At 46.4% G+C, this 23,651-nt stretch overlaps 1 protein-coding gene across 5 annotated transcripts in view; it reads right to left on the bottom strand.

The window, feature by feature from the left end:
• Positions 1-23,651, bottom strand: part of rapgef1 (Rap guanine nucleotide exchange factor 1) — a 43,012-nt gene that overhangs the window by 1,939 nt on the left and 17,422 nt on the right. Inside the window, exons 1-16 of one of the 5 annotated variants that reach the window (XM_023343830.1) lie at positions 10,582-10,812; positions 9,782-9,885; positions 9,065-9,273; positions 8,837-8,993; positions 8,513-8,754; positions 7,096-7,213; positions 6,369-6,435; positions 5,025-5,120; positions 3,255-3,416; positions 2,297-2,484; positions 1,087-1,112; positions 886-1,006; positions 740-815; positions 500-584; positions 322-411; positions 47-235 (exon numbers count right to left, since the gene is read on the bottom strand). In XM_023343830.1, coding sequence (XP_023199598.1) covers positions 47-235; positions 322-411; positions 500-584; positions 740-815; positions 886-1,006; positions 1,087-1,112; positions 2,297-2,484; positions 3,255-3,416; positions 5,025-5,120; positions 6,369-6,435; positions 7,096-7,213; positions 8,513-8,754; positions 8,837-8,993; positions 9,065-9,273; positions 9,782-9,885; positions 10,582-10,609 — 1,958 coding nt within the window. In that variant the 5' untranslated portion in view covers positions 10,610-10,812. The other 4 variants (XR_002753593.1, XM_023343832.1, XM_023343833.1 and 1 more) reach the window with 4 other exon arrangements.

Below are 23,651 nucleotides of genomic sequence, written 5' to 3'. Positions count from 1 at the left end.
AGAACGCAGCGTGGGCAGTCTAGTGCAGTCGGGTGGGCGGGGCTACCTGGCGGCTACGCCTTTGGCCGCGAGGGGGCGGAGCGACTGAGGGGAGCCAATCAGCTTCCACCTCTCCTCCATCTTGGACAGGATGTTGGCGTGCAGGAGGCGGGCCATCCCCAGCTCTCCACCAATCAGAAGGCAGAACACCAGGTCAAACAGCATCAGCAGCAAATCAGATTCCAGCTCCACAGAACTGCAGAAAGAGAGAGCCGAGCGATCAGAACCAGAGGTCCGGTTCCCCACCAGAACCAGAGGTCCGGTTGGGCCCGGCGGTCTCACCTGAGCCCGGCCACCACCCTGACCAGCAGCTGGATAGAGTTCCCGGCGGCCGTCGGGTCACCGGCGCCGCCTTCCCTCAGGGTTCTGTACGTGTTGCTGGTTAAGGACATGACTGATCCGGACCGTGGTTCTGACCCGGCCAGAAGGACCGAGGCGTCCCTCGGGTGTTTAAGGATATCTGCGCTGCAGCTTGCTGATGACATCACTGGGTGTGGCGAAGCCGCGGTAGGTGCAGAGGAAGGCCTCCTGGTACTGGTTCTGTTCTGTAAAAACCCAAACAGGACACCATCAGGTCCGGTCCGGTTCTGTCTAACAGAACCTCAGCTGTCCTCTGCTGCTGGTCGGGTCAGCCTGACCAGGGGACCCCCCCTCGCCCCACAGAGGCAGGTGGCCTCGTGTGATTGGCTGGCAGACGTACCGCTGCTGCCGGGCTGTGTGGCTTGGACCAATAGGATCTCAGGAGACGCAGCCTTCACCTCTGGCCCCTCCTCCTCCTGAGGTCAGAGGGGCGGGGTTAGAGCACAGGTGAGACTTGTGACCACAGTAGAGTGGGCGGGGCCAAACCTCAGACTTCAGAGTGATTCTGTGACGGATCTCGTTCGGGTCAGCCAGTAGGAGCTCGTCTTCTTCATCTTCCTCTCCGCTTCTCTGGCTGAACTCTGACCCCTGCTGGTGGTCCACAGAGCTGCAGAGCAGTGAGGCTGAGAGTCTGCACAGGTGTGTGTGTCTAAAGGACAGATGTGTGTACAGGTGTGTGTGCCTCACCTGTCCTCGTTCTCAGACTGCGTGTCCTGGAGATGAAAAAAATCACAGGAATGAAATTACACCTGGAGAAACTCTGATGACAAAGCAGCAGATAATTGAACATTTCAGTAAAATCTCTCACCTGCACTCATTATGACCTGTGGCAGACATTGTTCAAGATGGCCGCACAGTCCATTTGCCAGCGTCCAATTATGGGTGCATATGTTGAACCATACAAATCATTTATATTGCCTAGATCAGTGGTCCCCAACCTTTTTAGTGCCGCGGTCGAGACTCTCCGCATATTTACTGGGGACCGGGGGGGTCTGGGGGGGACCACTGGTCTAGATCACAGGTGTCAAACTCCAGTCCTGTAACGTTTAGATGAGCCTCTGCTGCTTCACCTGGACAGAATAATGAGGCCATCAAGGTTCTGGTGATCCACAGGAGGTGATGAAGCCGTTTCATTCCAGTGTTTTCTAGCTGTGGCTCATCTAAAACCTGCAGGACAGCGACTGGAGGCCTGGAGTTTGGCAGCCCTGGTCTAGATCTTGTGTTTCCTTTCTCTGTTGGACACTTTTCAAAATGGCCGCCAGAATATGTGTTTGCACCAAAATCAGCAGCGGTGGTGAGCACAGCTAACCAAAAGGTTAGCTTCTCTTCCCGCTAATTCACTAAACAAGAATATTATTGCTAAACTGAAGAGCAGAAGCTAATGCTAGAAAATATGATGACTGTCGCTACGTCTGATCTCATTTTTGTTGACGACTGGTCTGAGGCCCGCTAACAGCAACGTTGTCAGATTCTGGCAGGTTCTGGTTCTGCTGCATTTTGTTACTTTAACGTTTATGAACGTGAGCGAAGCTGAAAACTTCTGATGGGACAGAAAGTTCATGAAAATGGGGAACATTTCATGGCAATGACTGGCTCAGAAACGGCAGCCATCTTGAAATGCCAGAGCCTGATGGGAAATATGACAAACATCCGAGCTGAGAGGTTAGCATGCTAATGCTAACAGTTACAGACAGACAGTTTCTATGAACTTAGGCCCGGTTCTGCAGAGGTTCTGCTTACAGAAAGCTTGCTCTGACCTCTGACCCTGAATGAAGGGCTAAGGTCATCCTCAGGCTCAGGTTCTGGTCCGCTGATGTTCTCATCAGAACCAAGAGGTTCTGGCCTGACCTGGCACACAGAACCCAAACAGAACCCTGGAGTTCTGCTTCTTCCTCACCTGCTGTTTCTTCTTTGGTGGTAAAGCAGGGGCAGGAAATGGACCTCCAGAGGGGGCGGAGCCTGTGGTCAGGTGATCCAGCTGGTGGGCGGAGTCTTGATCTCGCTGTCGGACTTTAAATTTCTGGTAGAAGGAAACCGCAGACGGGTCGGTGCAGGACGTGGAGCAGAACTGCAGGTACTGATGGACTGAGGACAGGTGGAGGACAGGTGGAGGACAGGCATGTCAAAACTACAGTCATTATGTTTGGACTTAAAGATGAATGATGTAGAGTTATAGACCCAGATTTATGGATATACAGTAATAGATCTAGAAGTACAGATCTGGAGTCAACTTCAGTTCTTCCACCTGGATTCCAGAGATCAGACTGACCTCTGACCTCTGCCCTGAGTCTCCAGAGCCACATAAAGCCGATTATAAAAGTGGGTCTTCTCCCAGCTCCAGAACATTTCCAGAACCAGAGACTAAAGACTCAGATCAGAGAAACTCATCCAGGCTTTGATTCCTGCAGCAGCGTCTTCACAGGTCTGATTGACAACCCAACGGTCCAGAACGCTGCTGCTGGAGTTCTGACTAGAACCAGGAGGATAGAGACACCATCTGGTTCTACACCACCCGGTTCTTCATTGGTAGTTTATAAATCACTGCTGCTGAATCAACCTGCTGGTTCTGGTTGTGGTTTTGTTCTGCATCAGAACCAGAACGAAACATGAAGAAGCAGCATTCAGCTTCTATGCTCCACAGATCTGGAACAAACTTCCAGAAAACTGAAAAACATCTGAAACCCTGAGCTCCTTTCAGGCTAAACCAGCTGGTTGGAGTTGCTATGGAAACATAATTTAACGACGGCTCTCAGCGAAATGTTTCAATTGTTTTCATTTTATGCTTTACAGATAAAGTCTGATTGATTTAAAGGATTTTCAAACTTCCACCAATCAGCTGCTCTGATTTTACTCACTGTGTCGCTTCTTCTCAGGGAGGGGGGGGGGCGTCTTACAGGGGGACAGGGGGGAGGACATGGGGGCTTCAGGGTCGGTGACATCATCACTGGGGGCGGGGCTTGTGTCCACATGGGTGGAGTTAAATCCAAAGGTGCCCGCCTTCTGAGAGCCGCTGACGCCTACAGGGAGAAGACAGGACAGACAGAGGGACAGGAAATGTCCCATTTCTTTATAGACACTTAGAAGCTGAAGTTGCACCAAAGTGCTTAACACACGTCCATAAATAAACTATTTCTAAAAAAAATAAATAAATAAGTTCCAACATTACAATGAATCACAGACTTCAGTGAGTAAAAATGACCTTAAGAAGCACCTAGAAACCGTTTAAGAGTTGAAATTAAACAGCAAATCCTCAAATAAAGCCCTACAGAACAGAAGCAGAACCTTAGCTAAATACAAAAACTCAAACAACTCGTGTATTTAAAGGCTGTCAGAGCCAACAGCAACGTTTTTACAGCTGACTGGTGAAATAGAGGGAGGCTAACAACAACTGTTTCAGTACTAGCATAAAAATGATTCTGTCCTAATAAAAAAGTCCAAAACTTTTATTTTCGCTAAAATGAAGAAAGTTTGAGTGCATGATTTGACTTGACATAAATAGCCTAAGACTGTAGAGCCATTTTTATTATTTCTACAATAAGCTAACTGAGCTAGCTAAGCTAAATGATCTAACCAAGCTAACAGAGCTAGCCAAGCTAAATGAGCAAACCAAGCTAACAGAGCTAGCCAAACTAACTGAGCAAACCAAGCTAACAGAGCTAGCCAAACTAACTGAGCAAACCAAGCTAACAGAGCTAGCCAAGCTAAATGAGCTAACCAAGGTAACAGAGCTAGCCAAGCTAAATGAGCTAACTGAGCTAACAGAGCTAGCCAAACTAACTGAGCAAACCAAGCTAACAAAGCTAGCCAAGCTAAATGAGCAAACCAAGCTAACAGAGCTAGCCAAGCTAAATGAGCTAACCAAGCTAACAGAGCTAGCCAAGCTAAATGAGCTAACCGAGGTAACAGAGCTAGCCAAGCTAAATGAGCTAACTGAGCTAACAGAGCTAGCCAAACTAACTGAGCAAACCAAGCTAACAGAGCTAGCCAAGCTAAATGAGCTAACCAAGCTAACAGAGCTAGCCAAGCTAAATGAGCTAACCGAGGTAACAGAGCTAGCCAAGCTAAATGAGCAAACCAAGCTAACAGAGCTAGCCAAACTAACTGAGCAAACCAAGCTAACAGAGCTAGCCAAACTAACTGAGCAAACCAAGCTAACAGAGCTAGCCAAGCTAAATGAGCTAACCGAGATAACAGAGCTAGCCAAGCTAAATGAGCTAACTGAGCTAACAGAGCTAGCCAAACTAACTGAGCAAACCAAGCTAACAGAGCTAGCCAAACTAACTGAGCAAACCAAGCTAACAGAGCTAGCCAAGCTAAATGAGCTAACCAAGCTAACAGAGCTAGCCAAGCTAAATGAGCTAACCGAGGTAACAGAGCTAGCCAAGCTAAATGAGCAAACCAAGCTAACAGAGCTAGCCAAACTAACTGAGCAAACCAAGCTAACAGAGCTAGCCAAACTAACTGAGCAAACCAAGCTAACAGAGCTAACCAAGGTAACAGAGATAGCCAAGCTAAATGAGCTAACTGAGCTAAGAGGATGACACAGTCTACTGTGTCAAATGCTTCTCTGAATCCAGCAGCAGCTCAGAGTCCAGAGAGAGACAGAGGGACAGGTGTGTCCTCACCTGTGGTGCTGCGGCGTCTCTTCTCCGGCAGGGCAGGGGGCAGCGTCTCCGAGGACGACAGGTCGGTGTGGAGGAAGTCGTAATCTGGGTCATCCTCTGAGAACAAGACAGAATCAGAACTGGGTCGAGCCTGTCGGACAGTTTCTACACCATGACCAGAACCAAGAGACCCTGAGGCGGTTCTGAGTCCAGTCGGTCTCTGGAGGACTGCAGGACAGAACTAGGCTGGTCCAGAACCAGGTTCTTGGTCCAAGTTGCAGCCAGCCTGTATAAAAGGCGCTGACATTTCTGTATTTTATTTTGTAATGTTGGTTTAGAGAGTATCCTAGGAAGTGACGTAAGTCGGAGTTTAGTGCTGTGCCCTGCTCATGGGAGCAATTTAATATACTTCCGGGTCAGTTTGCTGCGTTCTCAGCATGTGAGACCGCATTCATGTTGTAGTCTTGAGAAGTGATGCTCCGAGTGTTAAGTTGATGACGGAAAGTAAGTTACCGCATTTAGCGTGCTGTTTATTTACGCTAGATTCAGTTTGTTATATGTTTAAATATATATGTTTAAACTACGGGAGAACAGGTATGCGATGTTGTGGGGCGTTCTGAGCGCTGGGAACTCAGTTGAGCCTGCTCAGCATTCATAGGTTTACCTTAAATCTTATTATTTGTAATTGCATTTCGGCCAGCAACTGTTATTGCTTTCAATTGAGTTATTGCGGCAGATATAGTAATTAAAGGCATGCGCTGCCAGCTGCCGCCGTTGTGTAGGGATTTTATCTGGCCACATGATGGCGCCAAAGTGCCTCTTATGTTAAATCGAGCCAAAGGGCTGTCTGTGCTCGTGTCTTTTTCCACCGAAATTGCGCCTAATGATGTAACCTTTACGTGAATTGAGTTATTTGTGTATGTTGTGGATTTACATGCAAATGTGGATGGTTGAGTTTAATTCTTATTAGATATTTTGTTTGAGTTTGTATTAGTGGAACCTCTATTCCTGTAATACATTAGCCTAATGGCAATTTATTTGTTATTACAGACTACTGGCAACACTGAGCATCACGACGAATAAACCAGTTCGCATCTAAGTCAAGTTTGATCTCATGTCCTCCTTCCTGTATCCTGACCGATACACCATCCTGTTTGCTGCAAATAACCTAAGAACCTAACCTAATTAACACAGCCCGATCCAATGCAGCAGCTCGGTTCTAGTTCTTGTTTACCTTCCTGCTGCAGTCACTGCCAGCAGGGGGCAGCAGTCACCAAATACAGGAAGTGTCAGCTGAGAGGATGTGATGTCATTCACACCCCGTGCTGTGGGCAGGAAGTGTGTGTGTGTGTGTGTAGTGGTTACCACTTGGTGAGGTGTTGGCTGCAGAGTCTGCAGAGGAAGAAGAGAGTCGCTTGCAGCAGCTGTCATCCTGAAACACACAGACAGAGTGTGTGTTGTCAGCATCTGAAGGTCTTCCGGCCCACCAGAAGTTTGATCGCTTTTTCTGAATGAATGTCTAGCTAGATAGCATTTATTGTCATTGAACAGAATTCAACGAAATTTCCATTGCAGAGCTGCCATTACCATAGCAACCAAGCAGACGGTATGTTTCCTGAGTATAGAACCCAAACGGAGCAAAAATGAGGGGAGCGAAGGCTGCGCCCTGTGGAACCGCAGCAGAGGATTCAGAACCAGCCGGGTTCCATCTGATGTGGTACTGCTGAAACCTGGCTGGTTCTGTGAGCAGTTAGCAGCAGTTAGCATCAGTTAGAAATTCTTAGCAGTAGTTAGCAGCTGTTAGCAGTTGCTAGCAGGTGTTAGCAGCAAGTATCAGCTTTTAACAGCGGTTAGCTCAAGTAGAACAGCAACAGATTCAGCAGACCCGTTTGAATGTTATTAACTTACTGAACGTTCTGACTTTGCTAAACGGACTGAAAGACCTTCATAGTGTAACCAAGAAACAACAACTTCCTGTGAGACTTTAAAAATAAAAGCCTCTTGGCTTGGCTTAAAACTAACTAAGACATTTGGTCAAGAAGTGGCTGCACTCCGACAACCCTGCTGACCCGTTTACGTCACATGACCTTACCTCCACCTGCAGGTCTTCCTCAGGCTGCCGGATTATTGGTGTTACTATGGCAACCCTGCAGTGGGCGGAGACAGGGAGCGGCGGCGTCTGGCGCCTTTTAGGAGGCAGAGCGGGAGGGCTGAAACAGGGAGAGAGAGACGGGTTAGAGGACATGTAAACAGAATAGACACGTCCCTGTGGTTCGCCAGGTCCCAGTGTGAGACCAACAGCTCCACCTGCTGGTGGTGCAGGTCCTGCTGTTGCCACAATCAGCTGATCTGGAACAGAGACAGTTTCCTCTCCACTGTCGCCACATGCTTGACCTTTCCTGATCTGCTAAGTAACAGGGATCCATCGATCTGGCGATTGGACCGGACCACTGAACTGGACCGACAGTGCGACTTTTTTTTTTCGCTCTCTTGCTTCAGTGAAGGCGGACGCTTCTTTCCTCTGCTCCCTAACCCTATTCCTGAATTGCTCTTGGAGAAGTTGCTAGTTTCAACTCAGTGGAACGACCAAACTAGTTTGGATCACTAGGAACTGAGATGAATCTGAGAGACTTTAGGGAAGACCGAAATCTACCCAACCTAAGACATTCTGTATCTGAATCGGCTTTCCCGTGTTGCCTTGGAAGGGCTGCATATTGCCAGTCTCCTTGAAGATATGTAAACATAACTGTTATCCATGCAGCTGTGGAGCTGAGCGCTACCAAGGACATTCCTCGATAACAACATCTTATCTTACTTCTGCTGGGAGGCAGAGCAACGTGGATTCATGGCTCTGTGATGTCACTGCCTTCACTCATGTCTTTGTTTTGTCTGAATGTTGCCATGTGCCCTAATGTGTCTTTCCTCTTTTTATTTAATTCCCATTTTATTATTTAGAAACTGTGGAGTACTCACTATTTAGACCAATATTAAACTTCTTCGATTAATTTTTAGATTATTATGCAAAGAAACTCCTATTACTGCAGCCCACAAAAGGAATTAGAAAGAACTTAGAATCCAGAAAACACTGTCCCCTGGACACCGTCCCCTGAGACACTGTCCCTTGGACACCGTCCTCTACCTTTTGTGTCACTGAACAGATGTCCAGGCTGTCCAAAGAAAAGACAAAGCTTTTCTTCAATCAGAAATGAAAACATCATGTCTCAGTTTGTCCCTCCGCTCACACTGACCCAGTCCGGTTCTGGTTCTGATCCGGTTACAGTCTGATCTGCAGCTGATCGTCTTTCTGGCCGCCTCTTCTTCTTCTGCTCTCCATGCAGACAGGAAGTTAGTGGAGAGAGCAATGGTCTACTTCCTGTTTCTCCTCCTTCTCACCGAACATCAGACTCAGCAGAACCAGAACCAGGACCTGGAGAGGTTCTGCAACAGACCGGTCCAGTTCAGTGTGAACGGTACCAAACCGGTCCAGACCCGGTCGAAGCTGGACTCACCTGAACGCAAGCTCCGTAGGGGGCGTGGCCTGTGGGAGGGTCTCTAGGACAGGCATGGGGGGTTTGGGCGGGGCACGTATCCCCGCCCCCTTTGTCTCCGTCCCGTCCCCACGTCCCTCGCCTGAGGGACAGTGCAGCATCCCGGTGGACGTCTCCTGGTCTTCAACGTCCCTGGATTGTGATTGGTCAGGAGACAAAGGGGCGGAGCCTTCCCGTCTCTCTGCAACCAATCGGACGAGCTCCTGGAGGCCAAAAGAACATTTACTGTCCCCCGTGGCCAAACAGAGGACACAGAGACCGTCCACCGAGGACACCTGTCCTCACCTTGGCGCTATTCAGCACGCCCCTGATCACCGTGGTAACACTCTCAGAAGACCTGCCATCGTCATGGGAGACGCCCTGCAGCATCACCCGGTCGGCCCAGCGGATCAGCTGTGCGACGGTGGCGTAGAGACGGGCGAGACGGGCGGAGACGGTCTTACTGCAGGGACAGACGGGGTGAGAACAGGAGACAGGGTGGAGACAGGGTGAGGACAGCGTCCCCTCCCTCACCTGTCCAGCTCGTCCGGCTCCAGCTCCACCAGCGCCTGGACAGCCTCCAGGATGCCGGTGGAGGCTCCGCCCAGCAGGCCGCCCACTATGGACCGGTCCAGGCCCGGTTTTTGTCCCGAGGGTTGGTTCAGGTCCAGTCTGTCCACCAGGGCCTTGAAGTACTGCAGAGAGCTGAGGACGGCGCGCTCCTGGTCCAGCAAGATGGCCGACTGCAGAGAGGCAGCGTCATCAGAACCTCAGGAACCGGCTGGACCGGGTCAGTTCTCCTGGGACTAGTACCAGCAGATCCAAGAAGTTCTGAGCCGACCCGGTTCAAAGACCGATCCCAGCTTTTTGACTCAGTTTTCTTCAGAACCAGAACCCCTTGATGTTCCTCTCAGGGTTGATGTGGAGGACTGCTAATGTTGCTAATGATGCTAACACTGCAGTGAACAGTCTGGGTTAGCATTCTAACCATGCTAATGTTGCTAACACTGCAGTGAACAGAGTCTGGATTATCATGCTAACCGTGCTAAGTGCTAACAGAGGAAAGCCAGGTGACCTCGTGACCTCTGCAGGTTCTGGTTCTAAACTACTTTACTCAGAGCGCAGAAAACTGGAGTTTAGGATAATTATTTACTATTTTATTCATCTAATATTATTGTAATTAAGGTCATGATTTTATTAATTACTGCTTTCTGGCTGATTATGATGATTAATATCAGAATAAGTTCTGACCGGGTTCTGACTCAGGTCCAGGTCCGGAGGCTTGGCCCGGGTCCGGTTCCGCTGGGGGTGGAGCTTATCCTTCAGCTTCATGGTGAGGAAGACGATCTGAGAAGCTGAACAGGAAACCTTCATCAACAATCCATCAAAATAAAAGCCTCTCAGGTGAGTTGGCAGCAGGTAAATCTGTGATTTGATTGGCTCAGACGGTTAAGCCACGCCCACCCGGATGCTTCCAGAGGACTGCAGGCATCAGCCAGCAAAGGTCAAAGGTCAGGGCACGCAGAAAGCCTCTGCTCTAGGAAACAAGATGGCCGCCGGTCTCAGGGTGACCCGTCACAGCAGAACCAGAACCAGAGAGGCTGGGTCTAAACCGGGTCACCAACAGAACCAGTATCCAAACACAGCAGCAGATCTGGAGCACAACGGGGTCTAGTCAAAGTAGGAGCTGGTGCTGACCCGTTCCGTTGTTCTGTTAGAACCCTGAGAAGACCAGGATTGGACCGGTTCTGACAGCTGAACTCAGACTGGATCAGAACCGAGCCGGTCCAAACAGAACCAGCTGAGTGGGTTCATCTGGTTGGAACCAGAACCGGGTCCAGAACCATATCAGAACCAGAACCAGGATGTTAAGGCTGAACTGGTGATACCAGAAATGTTCTTCCTGTCTGGTCCCAGAACCCAGATCGGTTCTGATCCGACTGACTTCTGACATCGTCCGGGTTCTGGTGCTGCCTTCACTGTCACCTCAAAGCGTGGGACAGAACCGGAGCAGGTTCTGCTGCAGGAAGTGAAGCACGAAGGAAACTCACCTGACTTCGAGTCTGAGCGGGAAGACATCGCTGGAGGGGGGGGCCCCAAGGGGGACAGGTGGACGCCGGGGACACGGTGGGACCCAGCGGGGACACGGTGGGACCCAGCGGGGACACGGTGGGACCCAGCGGGGACGGACAAAACTCTCTGATCCTCTGTCTGGGTTTCTGTCGACCAGCCGCCTCACTTCCTTCCTCCTCCTCTTCTTCCTCTTTCTGTGAAACTCAGCCTCCTGGTAACCATGGCAACAGCCATGACGCTGCTCGGAGGTCGCAGCAGTTCCTCACGCAACGCCTCCCCCTGCTGGCCGAAAGCACTCAGCACAGGAAGCTCACCTCCAGCTGCAGGCAGGTTGCTGCCAGAACCCGAACTGGTTCAGACTGGATCCAGAATCGGTTCTGGGTTAGATTGATAAATCTTGTAAAATTTCCTTTTAGATCCAGAAGTTTCCATCCATCTCTTCAGGATTGGATGGAATCTCCTCAAACTGTCAAGAGCCTGGAATGTCCTGGAATATCCTGGAGGATTCGGTCAGCCTGTTTTCCTTGCTGATTCTTGAAGCTGCAGTAACTTTTATTAAATGTTTTTTCTCCATGTTAGTGAATTTGCCTCCATGGTTGTTGTGAAACATATCCAATCAGAGCCAGGAGGAGGGGCATAGTGCTGTCAGTCATCCTCATGTATGCGCTGCTAAATGTGCTAATGGAGGAGAAACAACTTACCCTGACAGGAAACTTTATCTGCTTTCATCAGTCAAAACTAGCTTATCATTCATTCAAACTGGATGTAGTGTGTAGGGAGGGTCTGAGCAGGATGCACACAAGGATGAGTGACAGTGCTAACACCCTCCTCCTGGCTCTGATTGGTCGGTCAGGACATGATGAGTTTCAGCAAATATATACACCGTGTTCCAAATTATTATGCAGGTGATACTTTCTCAGATTTTCCTAAATGTTCAATGCAAATGATGGTCAGTATAATTTTCAAGTCATGAACTATTACAGTATAAATCATATTTTACTGAACAAAGATCCCCATGACAACAGGATGTTTTTCAAAAATAAAAAACTCAAAATGCAAAATGTTCCAAATTATTATGCACAGCAGATTTTCCAAACATTTTATGGATCATAAAGCATTAAGTGTTCACATGTAGTAAAATCAAAAGCTATTTCAATCAGAACCATCTTAACAGACCCAGTTCCATGTTAACTTTGGACCTTCTCTGATATCACAGCACAATTCTGGATCCATTGAACTTGTGAGTTTGTGGAAAGTTTCTGCTGAATTTCTCTGCAGGATGTCAGAAAACCTTCCAGAGCTGCTGGTTGATATGAACTGGATTCAGATCTTCTGCTGGAGGAAACTCCAAAGGTTCTCAGTAGGGTAGAGGTCAGAGGTCATGGTGACCACACCATGAGTTTCTCCCCTTTATGCCCATAGCAGCCAATGATACAGTAGTAATCCTGGCAGCATCAGATGGTGGATTGTCATGATGAAGATGATTTTGCTACTGAAGGTTCGGCTCTTCTTTTAGAACCACAGAAAGTGATCAGTCAGAAAGTCCAGATACTTTGCTGAGGTCATTTTCACACCTTCATGGACTCTGAAGGGGCCGACCAGCTCTCTCTCTCTCTCTCTCTCTCTCTCTCTCTCTCTCCCCATGATTCGGCCCACAGCATGACTCCACCACCTCCTTGCTGATGTCACAGCCTGTTGGGACGTGGTGGTCCCAACAGGGACACTACTGCGTCCATCTGGACCATCCAGGTTTGCCCAGCAGTCATCAGTGAACAAGTCTGTTTGAAAATGAATCTTCATGTCCGGCTGGGCCCACTGGGACCGGTTCTGCTTGTGAGCTCTGGTTAGGGGCCCAATAGTAGGTTCCTGCACCACAAGCCTCAGGAGGATCCTCCACCTTGAGGCTCCAGCAGCTTCTAATCACTGTTTGCTGCTGTAAGGACATTTTAACAGCTGCTCTCTGAATCCCATGAATGTGTCCAACAGAAACTTTCCTCATTCTGCCTTTATCTGTAAAACCATCTTTGTTCTGGATCAGCCACAAATCTCTTCACAGAACCATAACGCTTCAGTTTTCATTAAATATCTGAAGCGTTTTCATACCTTGTCATACGACACGACACTATCTGATGGTTTCCCTCAGCAGAGATTCTTTCTGTTTCCCATATTGATTGAAACCTGTGGCCTGTTTAATAATGTGGAACATCCTTCTTAAGTAGATTTCCTTTAATTGAGCTCAGCAGACAAACTAATCAACCAGCTTTCTGAAATTAATTATAGTGATTCAAAGAGCCCTGACACACAATAGCATCTATAAATTTAATAGCACAACAAAAAATTTAATCTTTATGACACTTATATCCAATTTGCATAATAATTTGGAACACGGTGTAGATGCATTTTCATAGAAATGAAATCCTGCAGCTTTATATATTAAAGCTCAGTAGGTTCTGATCCGGTTCTGATCCAATTTTAATAAAGAGCCGAGGGCCATGGTTTGATCCACATAACTTTATTGAGGTCACATGACACACGGTTGGTGGGCGGAGTCAGAGTATCGATACGTTTATTATTAGAATGATCAGAGTGAGTCACTGAGCATGCTCAGACTAACAGCATCACATCACGGCTACCACACGCTAACGACACGCCAACCACATGCTAACCACACGCTACATGGAGCACCAGAATCACGACACGGAAAACAGACCATGATCCATCAGAACCACACTGTTCAGAACCAGGTCAGCAGGACCGGACCGGGTCAGTAGGCCCACGCTGCTGTGCTCACGCCACTCAGAACCGGGTCATCAGAACTCAGTCAGAACTTCGGAGCATCAGATGGTGGCGGGGAGTGAAGGGGCGGAGCTTAGCAGCATTAGTTCTAATGGTTTCTGATTGGTTCCTCTGTGTCCGCTCTGATTGGTCCATGCTAGCTGTTTTCAGGTTCAGAACTAATTAGGGAGCAGCAGCTGGGTCCAGAACCTAAACCGGGTCGACCCAGATCTCGATCCATGCATGCAACGACCCAAACAAACAGAACTTTGATCTAGAATCTGATGAAGCCCGGCTCCGTCCTGATGACTGGGTTCATTCAGTATTGGAACCAGTTTGAACCAGTTCGGACCAGTTTACACCAACCGGAACCAGCTGGAACCAGTCAATGACAAGGAGGACCAGTCTGGATACGATTTACACCAGTTGGATCTGTTGGAACCAGTCGAGGGCAGATCTCCCAAACTGCAGTTTGGACCAGATGGAACCAGTCTGGATGAGGGACCAATCGAGCCCACCACAGAACCAACTGGGTCAAACTGGGATCAGCAGAACATGATCAATAAGTGGCAGATCATCAGTAATTGATAGGCAATAAATAACGATAAAACAACAAGAAAAAAACTCAACAAATAACCAATAACTGATAAATATCCGATAAATAACCGATAAATAGACGGCAAATCAAACTTTACACTGTAAAGAAACGTCTCAGCTTCGGAACCAGGAAACTAAAATCCAGAACTGATCCCAGCCTGAAGATCCGGAGCGGAGTGAGGCATCTTGTTCTGTAGGACGTCTCTGCAGTTGTCCATGTCCACAGTGAGACAGATAGGTGGACAGCAGGTGGTTTGGATTCATCACAACGAGCTACTAATGGTCACCAACATGAGGGGAGAGGATCACACACGGTTCAGGGGTCAGAGGTCGTCGGGTCAGCCCTCCATGGACGACTGGGGGCTCTCTCCGTGGGCGGGGCTACCTTTACTGGGGCGACTGGGACAGGGGACAGAGAGAGGACAGGTCAGCAGTGGGTCAGAACCAGCCCAGCAGGAACCCATCTGGACTGAATCAGAACCAGAATCCCATCAAAAGTATGGCGGTGCCAACAAGCCCAGTCCAGGTGGATCAACAGAACCTGAAAGTTGATTGGACCAAACCCAATGGCGATGGCTGGAGAACCCAGGACCCACACAGGACTGACAGCAGACCCTTCCAGAACCATCAACAGAACTTTCTCACCGGGTGAGAGGAACCAACGTTCTGCTGGGTCCACTGAACCAACAGTACCAGTAGCAGAACCAGAACCGGCCGGGATGGGTCGGTGTTCGCTTGTGCTTCAGTGGTGGTGATTAGGTGGAATCAGGGGGCGGAGTCATGAGGCGGGGTATTTGGGAGGAGTCATGAGGCGGGGTATTTGGGCGGAGTCATGAGGCGGGGTATTTGGGCGGAGTCGGGATGGAGACGCAGCAGCTCTGTGACTAGGACAAACAAAAACAAATGAACAGAGACGGACAGACACCTACAAGACAGTTACATGACTAACGATGATGCAGAGGAAGTGGGCGGGATCACAGAGTGAGAATCTGATTGGATGACTGGAGATGCACAGACATCAAACAGACAGCTGACGTACCATTGGTGGAATCCTCACTGGTCACTGATTGAGATTCTGAAAGAATAACCATATATGGTCAATATGGGGGGGAGTGGTCACTGACACACTGACAGCTTCCTGTTTGCCTTATATGGTACTGGTAGAACACGATCACACAAACAGAGAAGATCAGGGACATAAAGAGACACACACTTGGACATGGATGGATGGATGGATGGATGATGGATGGAGGGGATTAAAGGGGCGGGGCAAAAGAAAGATGTCTCTTTCTTTTCTTCTGCTGTGGAGGTTGTTTGTGGATCGCAGTGTGTCGTTCTACAGCACCAAAAAAAACAACAACTTCCTCTTTATGTGACCAATCACAGATCAGCTTCTGAGCGGATCTGCGTCCTCATTGGTTCAGCAGACATTTTGAAAGCAGGACAGGCTGCTGATGAACGCACCATCAATCATTAAGGAGCGATCTGGGACAGAGTTCAGGCTTATTTACACACACACACGTTTGTGGGGACTTTCCATTCACTTCCATTCATTTCTACAGCCTAACCCCAAACAAAACTCAATTCACCCCTCAGTCCTAAATCTGACCTGTAACCCAAAAACAGTGTTTCCCCTTGTGGGACCAGGCTTTTGTCCCACAAGGAGCAGCGGGTCCCCACAACGTAGTGTGTGTCAGGAAAATGGTCCCCACAAGGTATTACAAACAAACAAATACACACACACACACACACACACACACACACACACACACACACACACACACACACACACACACACACACACACACACACACACACACACACACACACTAGCAGGACAGTGTGTTGTCTAATGTTGGTTTCAGACACTGAGGCCCTGTCCCAATCCTCTCCCTCCCTCCTTGTGTCCTTCAGATACCATTCATGTTGAAGGTTAGAGGTCGCAGTGTGTCCCACATTCTCCACATCCGCCCTTCGGCCCGCCCATATTGGGTTTACGTGAAGTCCACATTTTTACAGACTTCAGAAGGACCTGGCTGCAGCAAACAGGAAGGGCGGGACAGACCTCTGTCAGTCTCAGACCTTATTTGGAAATGGGACCATTGCACTCCGGAAGTGAAGGGGGCGCTATTTCCTATGTTATCCTTGGTCTCCTGTTTTTATTTCCTTTTGAAATCTGTGATATATCTTCACCTTTAGGAAGGATTTTCACTGTCAGCATGAATTTGAACTTCTCTCTTTTATTTACTTCAGTTCAGCTCACAGTTTTTAACAGATTCTGAAGCTTTCTGTGAACTTCTAAATCTGCTCCTTAGTTGAATCTTTTCGGGCCTGATACTGCCTCTAGTGGCGTGGGGTGGTAACACAACTAATCTAATTACATTACTAAATCAGAATACCACAACGTCTTTATTATTTACGACAACTTCTGCTCTGCATCAGAACCAGAACCAAATGAGGAGAAGCAGCATTCAGGTTCTATGCACCACAAATCTGGAACAAACTTCCAAAAACTGTAAAACAGCTGAAACACTGAGATCATGCGTCACTGATCGCCTTGAGCTTAAACTCTGCGTCGTAAGCTCGTCTCTTATTAGGAGCCATTTTGGGGTCTTTACACAAAACCCAGCCTGCACCGCGCGCTTCTTCTTCTACGGGAAAATTAAGTCGGCGGCTGCTTACTGTAGTTGCGAGACCAGTTGTGGCTCAATATTGGTCCATATATAAGGCGCAGCGGGTTATAAGGCTCACTGTCAGCTTTTGAGAAAATTGAAGGTTTTCAGGTGCAACTTATAGTGTGGAAAATACAGTAAATTATTTAGGACAGCAGTACTACAGGTTGAATAAATTAATCTTTACAAACTTTCCATTTTTGATAAGTAAATTAGTCCTAAAATAGAAACGTCTCATTGGAGCCATGAGTTGAGGTTGAATTTATATTCTTTAATCTTGTTTTCAATAGTTAAGGTTGGCTCTTGGTTTTTGGTTATAACATTTCCCAAGTATTTAATTTCAGATGTAATTGGAATGCTAGATATTTCTTTTAGGTTGGTGTCATGAATGGCTATCAGCTCACATTTTTTAAACTTATCATTAGTCCTGGAGCCTCTGAAAAAAGTTTCATTTTATCAATTACAATTGGAACCTGCTTGTGATTTTTTCTTTCTTTTAACATTTTTTTTCCTACCCCTCCAGGGGGTCCCCTGTGGGCTCCAGTGTCCCCCACATGATAGCAGGCCGACAGGAAACGGGGAAGGAGAGGGGGGAAGACACGCCGTCGGGTCTGGGAGCCGAACCCGCGACGGCCGCGCCGAGGACCCAAGGCCTCCAAACACGGGTCGCGCTAACTGCTACAAACACGGGTCGCGCTAACTGCTACAAACACGGGTCGCGCTAACCGCTACAAACACGGGTCGCGCTAACCGCTACAAACACGGGTCGCGCTAACCGCTACAAACACGGGTCGCGCTAACCGCTACAAACACGGGTTGCGCTAACTGCTACAAACACGGGTCGCGCTAACTGCTACAAACACGGGTTGCGCTAACTGCTACAAACACGGGTTGCGCTAACTGCTACAAACACGGGTCGCGCTAACTGCTACAAACACGGGTCGCGCTAACCGCTACAAACACGGGTCGCGCTAACCGCTACAAACACGGGTCGCGCTAACCGCTACAAACACGGGTCGCGCCAACTGCTACGCCACCATGGCACGCCCTGCTTGTGATTTTTTAAGAAAACGGTGGCGTCATATTAACTGGCTAATGATTAATTATATACAGAAAATGTCTAATTTCTCGATGTCTGCTCAGTTTTTAAGATAGATTGCTAACATTTCTGCAACTAAATTAAAGAGATACGGGGAAATAGGAAACCCTGAGGATTAAAACATTAATGTTAAATCTAGCTGTGGTTTAGGTAATATTACACAACTATTAATGTTTGATATGAACCTCTAATTAAGTTAATAAAGTTTTCTCCAAAACCTAAATGTTCAAGAACTGAGAGTAAGACTTGGTGTTGCACTGAGTCAAAAGCTTTATAAAAGTCAAGGAAAAGAGTAAAGTCATCATTATTGATCATCATCGATGATTATTGATCATGTCCCTATATTCAATCAGGTCCTTCATCAGGCTGATGATGTTGTGGATTGACCTTCGTTTTAAGAAGCCAGATTGTGATTCTGTAATAATGTTTAGATGTTTGGTAAATATGGATGTTAGTAATTTATAATCTGAATTTCTGAGGGCAATAAATTTTCTATTCTCAATAAATCTTGGATCCTTGTCTGGTTTGGGGATACATATAATAATTCCTTGTATCGTATGATTTTTAAACATTTCTGTAAAAACCTGATGCAGTAATATTTTTATGTCTTCCCAAAAGTGTTTCTAAAAGTTTCCAGTCAGTCCATCTGGACCCGGTGCTTTGGTTAATGATTAACAGCCTTATTAAGTTCTTCTATTGTAATATTGTTGTCACAGGTTGTTTGTAATTATCTTCTATTTTAGGGATAGATGTTTTAATTTGTTTAAAAAAGGTGAGAGATTTTTGTTCTGAGAATTTGGAGATATACAAATTGCTACTAAATTTAAAAATCTCTGTTGATATTAATCTTTCATTGTTGGTTTCTACATTATTTATTATTAAGGATTTGACAGAATTTTGTTGTCTTCTTCTTTCCATTTTACAAAAGTCGGAGAGTTTTTTCTCCGTTTCATTCTTGATCTAATAAAAGCTCCTTCGGCCCGTTGGATCAACATTTCATCTAGTTTAGGTTGCAGGATTCCTATTTATTGTTTGTCTTCAGCTGAGGGGTTGGGTTTATTGCAATATATATTTAGTTGTTGTACAATATCTAGATCTTTTTTAATTTGTTTACTGAATGAGACAGAAAATGGTCTGATCTTGTATTTTAGGAATTCCCATTTTTGAACAGGACTATTTAAATCTTCAGTATCTTTTATATTTTGGATGAATTCTTTGATTTTTTGTTAGTAGGTGTCATTTTTAAGAAGATTGTAGTTAAATTTCCAATATTTACTTGAGCCTGATTTCTAGTTTTGAGGTTTCATTTGTAAGGAAATAAGACTTTGGTCAGCAGAAATGTCTGAGTTGGTTTCATTGGTCAATAATTCATTTGTTACAAGCCAGTGATCAAATCTTGATTCGCTATTTGAACCAAACCATGAAAATTTTATACAGTTGGGATTAAGATGACGCCATACGTCAACTAGATTTTGTTCATTGCAGAAATTGTTAATATTTTGTTTGGGTAACTTGAGTTATGTTTAGAATCCATTTATCATAAAATTCATCTTGAACAAGGTTGAGATCGCCACCGATTCTAACACTGTTTGTTGAGTTAAATGATTTTAGGTGATCTAAGTTTAGGGATGTTTCTTCTAGTAATAATTTGTTCTGGTTCAGATTATTATAACCATATATATTAAACAAAATAAGCATTAAGTTATCCAAACAGACAGTGAGGAATAACCACTGACCATTTTCATCCATTTTATTTGAAATGATTTGACTCTGGAAGTTTTTTTAGAAGAATAGCGACCCCTGCTGGTTTTGAAGAAATAAGTTCATCTCCCCATTGTGTTTAGTCCAAAAGATGCTGCCTTCATGTTTTGACTGAGTTTCCAGTAAGAAAATTATATTTGCATTTTTCCCTTTTCAAAATAAAAAGAAACTTTTCCTTTTAGTAAAATCTCAAAGGACCCTTGCATTAACAGAAATTAGTGAAAATTCACTTTTCAAGTTAAACATAAAAATGAATAAAATAAAATAAAAACTGAACAGTATTTGAAAGGGTTTTACCTGAGAAGAAACTCAACTGTAAGTAGCAAAAACTCCTGAACTGATAAAATGACCTGAAGTCAGAAATGTGGTGTAGATCTATTGTGTCTCTAAGTAGTAACTCGGTGTGGTTGATAAAGGCATTTTGACCTTTGAACCCGCCTGTATCCCAGCTATCCGTGCTTGCTGTACTTTGCTTCCCGGTCTTCTTTGCTGAGATCCTCAGAGAAATGGATGTTGGGCTCCCAGCGGACCGGCTGTTGCTTAGTGGATCTCCAGAGTTCATCCCTGAAGATCCGACCTGTGAACTGGACAATAATCTGTGTACAGTGTCCAGAATAATGTCCATCTTCTCTTTCCAGTGCTGCATAATCTGCTAAATGAGATTCTCAACTTTCTGTCTTGTGTCTTTTGCGCAGATACCAAATTCTTTTATAGCTCTGGTTCTGCCGCTTTTCTTTCAAAATCTTGGACTTTTGTCAGCTCGGCGTTTGTGGTTTTAAGTTGTGCGAACTCATTTTCCATCTTTTGGTTTGTATTTTTACAATCTTGAATTGCAGCGCTAATAAACTCCACCGCTTTAGCAATGTTAGCAATGTTAGCGTGTTCCGTTTCATTTCTTCTCCAAAGTTCAGCATCATTTTCTGCAGATTTTCAACTGCTTCTAAAATCTTGGCACTGGATGTATTTGAACTGACCTCCTGGTCTCCTTCGTCTCCCTGTGTGGTCCTGGGGTCTTACACGGTGGTCCTGGGGCCTTACACGGTGGTCCTGGGGCCTTACACGGTGGTCCTGGGGCCTTACACGGTGGTCCTGGGGTCTTACACGGTGGTGTTGGGGTCTTACACGGTGGTGTTGGGGTCTTACACGGTGGTGTTGGGGCCTTACACGGTGGTCCTGGGGTCTTACACGGTGGTGTTGGGGCCTTACACGGTGGTCCTGGGGTCTTACACGGTGGTGTTGGGGTCTTACACGGTGGTGTTGGGGTCTTACACGGTGGTGTTGGGGCCTTACACGGTGGTCCTGGGGTCTTACACGGTGGTCCTGGGGCCTTACACGGTGGTCCTGGGGCCTTACACGGTGGTGTTGGGGTCTTACACGGTGGTCCTGGGGTCTTACACGGTGGTCCTGGGGTCTTACACGGTGGTGTTGGGGTCTTACACGGTGGTGTTGGGGCCTTACACGGTGGTGTTGGGGCCTTACACGGTGGTGTTGGGGTCTTACACGGTGGTGTTGGGGTCTTACACGGTGGTGTTGGGGTCTTACACGGTGGTGTTGGGGTCTTACACGGTGGTGTTGGGGCCTTACACGGTGGTGTTGGGGCCTTACACGGTGGTCCTGGGGTCTTACACGGTGGTGTTGGGGTCTTACACGGTGGTGTTGGGGCCTTACACGGTGGTGTTGGGGTCTTACACGGTGGTGTTGGGGTCTTACACGGTGGTGTTGGGGTTTTACACGGTGGTGTTGGGGTTTTACACGGTGGTGTTGGGGTCTTACACGGTGGTGTTGGGGCGTTTTTAGTCCCGTTGGCATCGGTGTCCATACAGTAGTCGTGAGTTAGCAGAGCCTTGTTAGCTTTGCTGTTAGCTTTGCTGTTAGCCATTATCGTCGTTGTTTTTCTCTTGCTTGTCTTATCTTTCCCGTCATCACTGGACGCTTTAATTCATTATTATTGTTAGCTCATGATGAAACTCCTTTTTTGTGTCAAGTCCGGACTTCATAGATGTTCAACTACCTATTGAAGGAGTTCGCTACCCAGAGCTCATTACTGCGCATCCGCTCTCTCCGCCATCTTGCCGTCAATCCAGCGAGGTACATTACCCACAATTCATTGCTGCATGTGATGTTTTGAGTTAAAAGGCAGATTTATGGCAATGTTTTGTTTTGTTTTGTTTTTTTCAGTCTTTATAGAAAATTCAAAGAAAATAGCAGGACAAGGAACACATTAGTAATAAAAAAAGATTGATGTGATAAACTAGGAAAAAAAGAAGAAATAAAAAGAATAAAACAAAATAAACAAAACAAAATGTAACAAATGCAAGACGAATTTCAAATCTGAAATTAAGATATTAACATATTGGAATAAAAATTGGGCTTTTGTGATGTTGCAATGTTTAAAAACGAAATGAAACATGACGTAGAAGAACTCAAAGAAGATGTAAATGATGCGCCAGCTACAGAACCGGAAGGGCAGCAGACCCGAATATCTGACCTGGAGGCTGCGTGCTTGGAAATGAAAGACGCTCTGCTTGAGACATTAGAAAGGAACAAAGCAATGAACGACAAACTTGTGGATTTGAAGAGCCGAAGCCGGAGAAACAATCTTCGTATCTCCAGAGTGAAAACAAGGCAGATCGGTGACCCATATTAACCAACTAACCAAGCAGCTGAAGCTACGGATGGAAGTGAACTACAGGCACCCAGAGCCAGACTTTGAAATCTGGGGCCACAAATGACAATATATATATCCAGTGAACCCTCGCTAAACGTTGTTCACCTTTCACGGCTTCGCGAGTTTTTTGTGCAGTTTTTGTTTCACAGTGCATTGTGTTCTGCGTCCTGATTGGCTAAACAGTCTCTGCACTTCTTCTCCACCTGTGTGCCAATAACGTTACGGTATTTAAAGATACGTAATACAGCTTGGCAAATTTTGGCAAATATTTTTCCCCAGAAGAAAAAAAGAGCGACAACAACTACTGATAATAACTACGTTCTTCTCTCGAAAAAACTCACCTGCACCTCAGGCTTCAGGAGAAAAAGCCAGTAGAGGGCGGAGTCAGGCGGCGGCGTCACAGTCAGAGGACCAGAGAAACACGAGTCACAATTTGTCCTGCTGTTCTTCATATTGATGATTAAAATGATTATTTTACTGTAGTTATTTGTAAGAAAGCGTTCTATTTGTTAAAAAACATGCTTAGGCCTGAAAACAAGTTTTGTTCTTTGGTTTCAATGTAGAATATTTAATTATGCTTTATAATAATTGTAAAAAAATAAAGGTAACTACTTCACGGATTTCGCCGATCACTGGTTCTTTTGGGAACCTAACCCCCGTGAAAAACGAGGGTTCGCTGTATACGCAGCCCCAAGGTCCATAATTGTGAATTTTTTGCAATTCAGTAAGAAGGAAATTATTCTGAGGAACGCTTGGGGACAGAAAGTGGAGATGGAAAGCAAGCGCCTTTATTTTGACAAAGATTATGCTACGGATATCATAGAAAAATGCCGAGCATGAACCCGTTAAAGGCAGCGGAAACAGAAAGGTGCCAGATTCCAGAGCCGGACACCAAGATGACAATCTTCTGCTGTCTGGAGTTGGACCTGCGAGACGAAGCAGCGTCGGACACGACCAAGAGAGGCTTCGGCTTGACCTGGGTAACAAAAGAGAACAAAGCGGCCAAGGAGAGGCTGGACGCGCTGTTACCGTAGAAACGGATCAACAGCACCGGTGCTGGACAACGTGCGAGGGAAAAGCTCACAGAGTTCAGAGGATAGGATGAGCGAATCACAGGAGGAGTTACCGACCCGGTTCTGGAGACCCAGTTCTGCTACTAAAGGTCTTTAGATACCCAATGGAGTAAATGTTGCAGCGTTTGCCAAATTCTGGACTTATCCAGTACCAGTGGACCTCATTCTACTACTAGAGAGGACCCCACCCTGTGATGGCCTCCTCCCACCAGCAGGGGCGCCATCACACCTCTCTACTGTTCTGTTTCTTCTTCTGTGTTTTATTAGCTTGTTCAGCTATCTGTTGGGGTTCTTCTAGAATCACATGGTGACCTTATTAACCTAAATAATGGCTGATAATGTCAAGATTGTTTGGTTGGATGTGAACGGTATGAATAATCCTATAAAATGTAAAAAAATTCTA

Source organism: Xiphophorus maculatus, chromosome 12 (assembly GCF_002775205.1).
Source record: "Xiphophorus maculatus strain JP 163 A chromosome 12, X_maculatus-5.0-male, whole genome shotgun sequence".
NCBI classification, from domain to species: Eukaryota; Metazoa; Chordata; class Actinopteri; order Cyprinodontiformes; family Poeciliidae; genus Xiphophorus; species Xiphophorus maculatus.
The sequence above is the reverse complement of the archived record's forward strand: the minus strand, read 5'-3'. Positions and strand labels throughout refer to the sequence as shown.